This window comes from Dendrobium catenatum, unplaced genomic scaffold (assembly GCF_001605985.2).
Source record: "Dendrobium catenatum unplaced genomic scaffold, ASM160598v2 fragScaff_scaffold_621, whole genome shotgun sequence".
NCBI lineage: Eukaryota > Viridiplantae > Streptophyta > Magnoliopsida > Asparagales > Orchidaceae > Dendrobium > Dendrobium catenatum.
In genome coordinates this window covers 33,003,117-33,014,010 of record NW_021319083.1, presented here as the reverse complement: position 1 = coordinate 33,014,010, position 10,894 = coordinate 33,003,117, and the positions used below count along the sequence as shown (strand labels likewise).

At 41.9% G+C, this 10,894-nt stretch overlaps 1 protein-coding gene across 1 annotated transcript in view; it reads left to right on the top strand.

Moving 5' to 3' along the window:
• LOC110096078 (uncharacterized aarF domain-containing protein kinase At5g05200, chloroplastic) overlaps positions 1-10,894 on the top strand; it is a gene marked incomplete in the record, with an annotated part of 45,056 nt that overhangs the window by 10,925 nt on the left and 23,237 nt on the right. Inside the window, 1 exon segment of the mRNA XM_020821846.2 lies at positions 10,034-10,147. Within this exon segment, the coding sequence (XP_020677505.1) occupies positions 10,034-10,147 (114 nt within the window).

The following is a 10,894-nucleotide window of genomic DNA, read 5'->3' as shown; positions in this document are numbered from 1 at the left end:
TAGGACACAATGGAGATAAAGGATTCATGTAGCCAACCCCACAGTGGGATAAAAGCTTGATGTTGTTGCTAAAGCACTATTTATTCATGAATATGTATGAATCCTCTTTATTTGTTGGTATGCTTGTCGCTTTGGGTAGTTGTGCATCCTATGAGGTGCTACAGGTTGGACCATTTTGCTTTGTTTGAAGCTATTCATGTGAACACATGGCTGTTTGAGTTATGTAATGTGTCTAATGTGTCAATTGTTTACATGAATTCATTGTCATTAAAGTGTGTATGTGGCTTTCATTTTGAGTTCATTCTTGCTCTCTTTTTATACGCTTCTATGTATGTTGCAAATCCAGTTGGTAGCATCACGAGTTTTTTTCTTGTGTTTTCAAAGGTATACAACTTATATGTATATGGCTAACTCGGGGGGCTGTTCCACCTTAGTTCGTGTTCAGTCTAAGTTTAATTCATTGAGTTTTTCTTAAGGGTTACAAGCATTCAAGTGAGTTTTTAATAGTGGTGGGGAGGTATTATCCTCACAAGTGCGCTCTCAAGTTCATTGTAAGTTCTCTTTCTCATTTATGAACTTCCAAATTCATTGCAAATTCCTTGTATGTTCCGGTCAACTTCTCATTTAGTGTTATGTTTTGATTTTTTTTTTAAACTTTTGACAAGGCTTTAATATTATTTTTGGGTGTTCGTCTAATGTCATGTTGTTTTTTTTATTTTATTTTTAGATGTAGTTGTATTTTTGAGGTCCATAAAGCCATTTAAGCTCATTCTATTTTGAGACTTGACACTGAAAATTTCAACAGCATTCTTGTAAAACCTTCTGCGTAGGGAGCACGAGGGGGAATGCTTGGCCTGCCCACCATATCAAAAAAGGCATGTATAGGTGGTGTAAATATTGTGGCATTCTCTTGGACTCATTTGCTAAGATATACAAGTATGGGTGTTCAAACTTGCACGAAAATTTTGCAAACCAAATTTTCCTTCTGCGTTAAGAAAGATTAGCATGAGTGCTTATATTTTTTGACAGCACGAGTTTATTTTTTGTTTCACCAAGTAAAGAACATATGGATCTCCTCTTCACCATGCTAAGAAATACGTATATGGGTTGCCTGCATGAGAACTATACAACCTACACGAGATTTCCTCGCCACATCAAGAAAGATGCGTATGAGTACTTTACGAAGATGTGAGCTTGTTTTGCATTTTACCTTGCCTGCGGAATGATGTTGAGGCGACAAACATGCTAATTTACAGCAAGTCGATGGGGCAAGTTCACACTGTCTTTTTGTTAGGCCGGTTTAGGGTGAACCGGCCCAGCCGGCTGTGCAGGTCTACAGGAGGCGGAAGATCCCGCCTCCCTCTTCTAAATCCCGCCCCCCACTGCTCAAAAGGATTTTAAATTTCAAATGGAGGGGGCGGCAGGGGCTATTTTGTCTTTTTATGTATTTTAATTAATTGTTTGCTTTAAGTATGGGAGGGAGATTAGGGAGAAGGCATGTTTTGAATTATTGAGAAAATTCTCTTGTTGTTCTTTTGGGTGCGAGGGCTCTAGATCTTCATTCTAGAGAATTGGGAGAGTGTGATCCTCCTCTCGAATAGAGGATCTTTGTATCTTTGCTGATTTTCTTTCATCTACTAGTATAATACAAGTATTTGGGTGATTTTCTCCACTATTCTCTCAGATTTCTCCCTGTTTTGTCCATTGTTTGGCTGTGTTTTATCACAATTTGCTTTAGATTTGGCTAAGAAATACTTGAAACCAAGTATTTCCTATCAAATTGGTATCACAGCAAGTCTTGGGACCAATCATGAGCTGTTTTTGACAAATTTCAGCGGCTGAAATTTGCGCCGGCGAAGAGGAAATTGCTGAATTTTTTTTTCAGATCTAGAGATCTTCTCAAAAATTTCAAGCCGTAGGGGATGGCGGCTAAGAAGGTGGATGTTTTGGAAGAGAGGCTTGAAGGAGAGATGAATGAAATCAAGGAGACCGCGGAGGAAAGAATTTCGTCCATAGAAGGGCAAGTGGCCAATCTACGGGATATGATGAAGAAGATGTTGGAGCTTCAAACTCAATCGGCGGCGTCGGATGCACTCTGAAATCCATCGGGAGGAAGAGGAAGTGGAAATTGTGGAAGGGAGTAGGGGAAGACCTCATCTGGAGCCTTTCCAGAGGGAGAAGAGAGGAGGAAGATACGGGGAAAGGCAAGGGTATCGAGGCGTGGAGCCAAGAGGTATTGGTTGGGAGCACCGGGGGGTTATTATGGACGCCGAGGGGCTGTTTTTGAAGATTGGAGAGGGGATCTTGAAGGGGGATGGGGGCATGGTAGAGCAAGGGAAGATCGGGAGACATGTGGAGGCCCAGGCACATGGGAGAGGGGAAACTACGGAGGAATAAAGGGAAATGACGGAGATCAGAAGGTGAGGAAATTAAAATGCCCATTTTTGAAGGGGAGGATGCCTATGGGTGGATCTACAAGGTGGAAAAGGTACTTTGCTGTTAACGGCTTAACGGAGGAGGAGAAATTATCGGCAGCGGGCTTGTGTCTGGAAGGGAAGGCACTCTCTTGGTACCAGTGGAGAGATCAGAGAAGACCTATCCAGAGCTGGGAAGAATTCAAGGACAGTTTGATAGAGCGTTTCCAAACCGACCGGGGAGGAGACTTCTACGAGCAGTTCTTTTGCCCTAGTGCAGGAAGGGTTTGTGTCGGACTACCGAGAGAGATTTGAGCATCTGGCTAGCAGGGTTGAGCGCTTGTCCGATACTGTGTTGGAGGGGAACTTCATGAAGGGATTAAAGACAGAGATTAGAGCAGCAGTGAAGGTCCTGATGCCCAGGGACCTGGGAGGCCATGAAGCTTGCATAATTGGTCGAAAATCAAAAGAATATGGAGAAGGGAGCTAGGAGCAGCAGCTCAGGAGGCAGTTACAGGTGGACGACTACCCACCTAGCCTCCAAGGGGAGCGCCCACAGGAGGGGTGAAAGAAGTTCTGAAGAAAAAAGCAACAGGGGGAGAAAATGGGGGGCAATTAAAGAAGCTTACTGAGAAGGAAATGCAAGAGAAGAGAACAAAGGGGCTGTGTTTCCAATGTGACGAAAAATACATGCCAGGGCATAAATGCAAGGATCGAACTCTTCAAGTTCTCCTCGTCTGTGAAGACGAGGAAGATGACGAGGGAAGGGGAAGCAGTTCTGAGGTGGAGGAAAAGCTGCATCTGGATGTGGCAGAAGTCTCTCTTAACTCCGTAGTGGAATTCACTCCGAGTCACACTATGAAGGTGAAAGGAGAGATAGCTGACCGTGAAGTTGTGGTGTCGATCGATAGTGGGGCAACCCACAATTTCATTTCCACCCAGATGGTGGAGCTGCTGGGGTTGGAGTTAGTAGATACAGGAGGCTATGGGGTGATGATGGGCACGGGAAAGGTAGAAATAGGAAGAGGAGTCTATAGAGGGGTGGCGCTGAAGATCCAAGGTATCACAGTGAAGGAAGACTTCCTTCCCCTACAATTGGGGAGTACGGATGTCATCCTAGGGATGAAGTGGTTGCAGACCTTCGGAGAAACTAAGATCAATTGGGGTACTCTGAGGATGGAGTTGATGAAAGGAGGAAGGAAGAGGGCGATTCAAGGGGATGCGGGGCTGACCAAGGCAGGGGTTTCTCTCAAATCCCTAATCAAGACAATTCAGGAGGAGGGGGAAGGCTATTTGGTGGAATTACATAGATTTGAGGGAGTGAGTTTGGAGGAAGGGGGAGACATACCTCTCTCTGTGCAACCTTTGATCCAGGAATTTGATAAGATTTTTCAACCTTTCAAGGGTTGCCACCACCCAGGGAGCAAGAGCATTCCATCACATTGAAGGAGGGAGTGTCACCTGTCAGCGTGCGACCTTACCGTTACCCTCAGTTTCAGAAGGACAAAATAGAAAAGTTGATCAGAGAAATGCTGAAAGCAGGGATCATCAGGCCTAGCACCAGCCCGTTCTCTAGTCCTTTTATATTGGTGAAGAAAAAAGATGGCAGTTGCGGTTCTATGTAGACTATCGCGCACTCAACAAGAAAACTATACTTGATAAGTTTCCTATACCAGTGATTGGCGAACTGTTAGATGAATTGAGTGGAACAGTGATATTCAGCAAGATCGACTTGAAATCAGGATATCATCAGATTCGAATGAAGAAAGAAGATGTGCTCAATACCGCTTTTAGAACAGCGGCGAGTGAGGGAGTTGGGGTCGAGCATAGCGGTCCCACAGGAGCTCTCAGCAGGCAGGGACCCAGCTTCACCACGACCAGCGGAAAATCTTACAGTAGCTGAAACCAGAAGTTCCGAGTCGATTCAAGAAGACCGACCAAGGCGCTAGTGAAAAGGCAAGGCGCTCATGAGGGCCACTATGAGTTCCTAGTGATGCCCTTTGGCCTCACCAATGCCCTAGCCACATTTCAAGCACTCATGAATAAGATCTTCAAACAGTATCTCAAACGATTTGTTTTTGTATTCTTCGATGACATCCTAGTGTATAGCAGAGCAGAGGAGAAACATTGGGGGCATTTGAAGGTGTTACAAGTTCTCCAGGAGCACCAGTTGAGAGCTAACTTGAAAAAGTGCTGCTTCGCACAAGCCAGTGTGGAATACTTAGGGCACGTGGTATCCAAGGAAGGGGTAGCAGCAGATCAGTCTAAGATTGAAGCCATGTTAAAGTGGCATCTACCTAAAAATCTAAAGGAGTTAAGGAGATTCCTAGGACTTACAGGGTACTACAGAAGATTTGTGAAGGGATACAACACTATAACATGGACACTCACTGAACAGTTGAAGAAAGATGGTTTCCTACGGGGGGAGACAGCCACGACAGCATTTGAGAAGTTGAAGAAAGCTATGAACATAGTACCGATTTTAGCTTTGTCAGATTTCACTCAGGTCTTCATAGTAGAGACAAATGCATCTGGGTATGGATTAGAGGCAGTGTTGATGTATAATCACAAGCCCATTGCTTACTTCAGTCAGGTGTTGACTGCAAGAGCCCGATTGAAATCTGTCTATGAAAGGGAATTAATGGCAATCGTTTTGGCCATCCAAAAGTGGTGCTCCTACTTACTCGAGAGACATTTCATAGTTAGGACCGACCAACGGAGCCTGAAATATTTGTTGGAACAACGCATGGTGACAGAGGAGCATCAGAGGTGGCTATACAAACTGCTGGGATATGATTTTGAGATTCAGTACAGGCCAGGGGTAGAAAATAAGGCAGCAGATGCCTTGTCCAGATGTATGGGGGAGCTTCAGACGATAGTTGTATCAGTCCCAATGATGCTAGATTGGGAAGCCATCAAGGAAGAGAGTGCCAGGGATGAAGAACTAGGCAGGATCAGGACTGATTTACTGAAGGGAGAGGGCAACCATCCAGGGTACTCATTAGAGGGGGAGATATTGTTGTACCAGGGGATATTTTTGTTACCCAGAACATCCATTCACATTCCACAGTTGCTCCAGGAGTTCCATGGGACTGTAGTGGGAGGTCATTCAGGAGTGTTAAAGACCTACAGGAGACTGGCGGCAGAACTGTACTGGAAAGGAATGCACAAGGATGTGGAAGAGATGGTGTCCAGATGCGACGTCTGCCAAAGGAATAAGTACTTAGCTATGTCACCCGGGGGGCTACTGCAGCCCTTGGCTTCACCAGGCCGAGTCTAGGAGGAGGTATCTATGGACTTCATTGATGGGCTTCCCCGTTTTGAGGGATTCACGGGGTACCAGAAGCGATAGTCTCTGACAGGGATAAAGTATTCCTCAGCCATTTTTGGAGAGAGTTGTTTAGATTGCAAGGGACATTGTTGAAAAGGAGTACAGCTTACCACCCACAGACGGATGGCCAAACAGAAGTAGTCAACCGGAACCTGGAGACTTATCTGAGATGCTTTGCGTCGGAGACACCTATGCTATGGGCCAAATGGCTATCATGGGCTGAGTATTGGTACAACACATCTTTTCATTCTGCTTCTCAAATTACCCCGTTCAAGGTGTTGTATGGAAGGGATCCACCCCACTTGGTGCATTTTGGAAGTCGCAGTACTCCAGTTTCCTCAGTAGAGGAGTACTTGGAGGGGAGGGATAAGATACTGTAAGAGTTGAAAATAAATTTGTTGAGAGCTCAACAGATTATGAAGAAACAGGCTGATGGGCATCGGAGGGACATCCAGTTTGAAGTAGGCGAGAGGGTGTTTTTAAAGCTCCGACCATATCGACAGAGAATGGTCGCCAACATGAGGAATGAGAAACTTGCTCCACGGTACTTCGGTCCTTATGAAGTACTGGAGAAGATTGGAGCCGCGACATATCGTTTGAAGCTACCACCTACAGCGACGATCTATCCCGTTTTCCATGTATCTCAATTGAGGAGAGCCATCGGAGATTATGCTACCAGTTCGGAGTTACTAGTTACTAAGGACACTAACTGATGAGATGAAAATGATATTGTAACCGTTTGAGCTTATGGAGGTTTGCCAGAAAGTAGATGGAGATATAGAAGTCCTGATCAAATGGAAGAACCTCCCTAACTACGAAGCCACGTGGGAGCCATACGAGCGGATAAAAAGACAGTTTCCTAATTTCCACCTTGAGGATAAGGTGGTTCTTTGGGAGGGCGGTATTGTTAGCCCGGTTCAGGGTGAACCAGCCCAGCCGGCCAAGAGGCCGGCTCTACAGGTATACAGGAGGCGAAAGATCCCTCTTCTAAATCCCGCCCAGTGGGCGGGCCCCCCACTGCTCAAAAGGATTTTAAATTTCAAATGGAGGGGGCGGCAGGGGTATTTTGTCTTTTTATGTATTTTAATTAATTGTTTGCTTTAAGTTTGGGAGGGAGATTAGGTAGAAGGCATGTTTTGAATTATTAAGAAAATTCTCTTGTTGTTCTTTGGGTGCGAGGGCTCTAGATCTTCATTCTAGAGAATTGGGAGAGTGTGATCCTCCTCTCGAATAGAGTATCTTTTTATCTTTGCTGATTTTATTTCATCTACTAGTCTAATACAAGTATTTGGGTGATTTTCTCAACTATTCTTTGATGCAGACAAAGGGGGGGTCAACACAAGTCCAAAATAAATCAAATTTTGGCTTCCCTTGAGTCTAGTAGTTCATCATATTTGAGCTAAACTTTTAGTTCATTTATGAGCTGGACTTTAGTTCATTTATTGAACTAAGGGTTAGCTCATTATGAGCTAACATTTTAGTTCATATCTCTTTCGTCTCTTCTCAAGTGCCACTCCACCTGTATCCTTCTTCTCTAAGTGAAGCAACTTTAGGGTGTTGTCATTTTGTTTGCAAGAGTCGTTTGTATTGTTGTAAGTTTTCTTTTGTTTAGTTTAATTTGAAATGTAAGAGTTTGTTCGTCCATTTTCTCGTCTTTAGTCATTTTTGTCGGTAGAAGTCCAGTCTTCTTTATTTGTGGGCGAAGGGTATAGGCACCTATATATCTTTTGCCCGCATCATTCTCCCAGATTTCTCCCTGTTTTGTCCACAGTTTGGCTGTTTTTTCTGCTGTTTACAGCAGGTTTTATCACAATTTGCTTTAGATTTGGCTAAGAAATAGTGTTTTGTCCACAGTTTGGCTGTTTTTTCTGCTGTTTACAGCAGGTTTTATCACAATTTGCTTTAGATTTGGCTAAGAAATAGTGTTTTGTCCACAGTTTGGCTGTTTTTTCTGCTGTTTACAGCAGGTTTTATCACAATTTGCTTTAGATTTGGCTAAGAAATAGTGTTTTGTCCACAGTTTGGCTGTTTTTTCTGCTGTTTACAGCAGGTTTTATCACAATTTGCTTTAGATTTGGCTAAGAAATAGTTGAAACCAAGTATTTCCTATCACTTTTTTGTTCTATTTTTCCTTTATTTAGAGAGAGAGAGAGAGAGAGAGAGAGAGAGAGAGAGAGAATTAGAGAACGAGAGAAACAAAGTGACATAGAAAAAAAGAAAAAAAAAGTGACATAGAGAGAAATATAAAGAAAGTGAGAAAGAGAGAATTAGAGAAGGAATGAGAAAAAAAAAGAGGGAGAATAAGAGTGTGAGAATGAAAGAATGGGATAATTAGAGAGAGAAAGAGAGAAAAATAATGAGGGAAGGAGAGAGGGGGGATTAGAGATTGGAAGAGACTGTTTGTGAGATTAGCATTGATGGAGAAGGTTTTGATGAGGATTTTGCTAGAGAGGATGATGTTAGAAGAGGCATCTTGTAGCAAGATGCAGGCAAGATTCAACTTCAATTTGCAAGTCTCTCGAACACTATGCCCCATTAGTCTTGCTGATGCCTTCTATAACGAGCTTTTATTGCGACTTCCTCGCTTCTTAGTTCTTGATCCCATCGATGCCTTCTTCTCGCGAATTTGCGTTGGCGACTCTGTCTCCACATGCTGTAGGTTCCGTCGATGTCTTCTCCCTTTGAAATCCACACTTGACTTCCTTGCTTCTCCTCTTGGGGTTTTGGGAATAGAGTTAGGGAGAGAGAGAGAGAGAGGGTAGGGTGATGTGCATGTGTACGGGGATGTGGATTAGGCATGGGCAGGAGAATGAGATTGGGAATGGGAGAGATGCGTAGGTGGTTGCTTTGGTAGAGGAGAGAATTTTTTTTAATATTATTAATGTTATATATATATATATATATTCTCCTCTTGGGGTTTTGGGAATAGAGTTAGGGAGAGAGAGAGAGAGAGAGGGTAGGGTGATGTGCATGTGTACGGGGATGTGGATTAGGCATGGGCAGGAGAATGAGATTGGGAATGGGAGAGATGCGTAGGTGGTTGCTTTGGTAGAGGAGAGAATTTTTTTTAATATTATTAATGTTATATATATATATATATATATATGTGTGTGTGTGTGTGTGTGTATACATGTGCAGGCAATTTCTTCAGTTTTCCTTCGTCTGGTGACCCAAGCAATATGAGTGTCTATCTTAACTGCTTCTAATGTTTCGGACTTACCGATAATGTACGTTTTCCAAAGGGTGTTGGAAACTTCAATTTTTGGTCGAGCTATTTTGAGGTGTTTTCGTATGACATCCTGTTTGTCATTTACCTTTTTGTTGTAATTGGTTAGCTTCAGAATATTTATCTACGTGAAGAGGCTTATAGGGTTGCTCAGTTCATGGTGGGCAAACAAACAAAAAATTAAAATTTTTTGATGGGATGTTGATAGAAAGAATTGCAAAATAACTTGAAGTTCATGAGTCAAACAGGTAAAATTAGATTTTGCTTAGGATATGGTTATAAACTTATAATCTCAAGTAGATAATGCAAAATAGTAACTTTAGTGCCGAATAGATAAGGCCAACAGACAAGCGGATACAGAACTGCCAAAGAAGCTGCACACAAATCTATCATAACAGCCTCTAAGGGAACCACCCTCAGATTTTAGGAAAAATTAAAAAGAACTTCCACGCAAAGGCAGCCCAATTATAGTTCCGCACCATTTCAGCATATGCTGGATTCTTGAATAAAACGTAAATCAATTGGCAAATGCTTTTCCTATGTTGTGTCGAAACACGCAAAGAAGTGTTAGGCTTAGGGTGCATAACAACATTCTTTATGATTTTCGATGGAGAGGCAAGTTGATTATTCTAAAATTTTGAAGTAATATATGCAATTCTTGTATTTTTATGTTTTGTAGAACTTAGGCGTTCTAATGTTTCGAGTAAAAATTATTCATATAAATCATATCAACAAGATAATATTCAAGCCATGTCAAATTCCTGTTCTGAAAAATCTTAATGTTGAGCCTTTCATAATTTTTTTCATTATGTTCCACTTCTTGATTTTTTTTCCTTTATTATTATATTGCTGCTTTATGCATCTTTTGCTGTCATGAGGCACTGTAACTTCTGGGTGCACAAGTGTTTATTTTTAAATTAATCATTCTGGGAGAATTCATCTCTGCTTATGTCAAACATTGGTTTGAATTTATAATCCTCTATGATTCTAGGATTTTGTTCTCTATATGGATCTTCTCCAACATTATGCTAATGGTAAAAACCATTTCTTGATTTATCGCAGACTGCAAACAGTTCAGCTGGAGTGCCAACTCAGTTGCAGCTTGGATTAATTTCCCCTCTTTATTTACGAAAACTGTTTGAAAGGATGGGAGCAACTTACATAAAATTAGGGCAGGTGTGAACTGGCGGATTTATTGATGTTGTTTGTATTGGTTTCTTTCATTTCTTTGAAGTTGGATATTCTATTTCCTTTAGAATTTCATAGCAGAAATCTAAATATGGCCTTTGTTTTTTTTTTCATCTCACTACATAAGCAAATTTAATATGCATATTTCTAAGATTATTAATGTAGCCTCTTTGTCTTCCAAAATTTGCTGGAAATGTAATCACATGCTAATCCACAGAATTGACTTGTAATATTAGTTTCAACTGGGAGTAAGATTACAACAACAACATCAAGCCTTTATCCCACTACGTGGGGTCGGCTACATGAATCATTTTTCTCCATTGTGTCCTATTAAAGGTCAAATTCTCGTTTAAATCTAATAAAGAAAGGTCATTCCTAATATTTTCTAACCAAGTCTTTTTAGGTATGCCTTTACCTTTCTTAAAATAAGTCAAATCTAATACCTCTACTCTCCTAACCGGGTCATCACAAGGCCGCCGTTTTATGTGACCAAAACCATCTAAGGCGACTTTCTCTAATCTTATCTTCTACTGGAGCTACTCCAACCTTTTCACGTATATGCTCATTCCGTATCCTATCTCTAAGGGTAAAGCCACTCAACCACCTGAGCATTTTCATCTCTGTCAAACTTAACTTAGTATTATGCTTCTCTTCTAAAGGCCAACATTCGGCACCATAAAGCATTGCAGGCCTCACCACCATCTTATAAAATTTTCCCTTAAGTTTGAGGGGTAC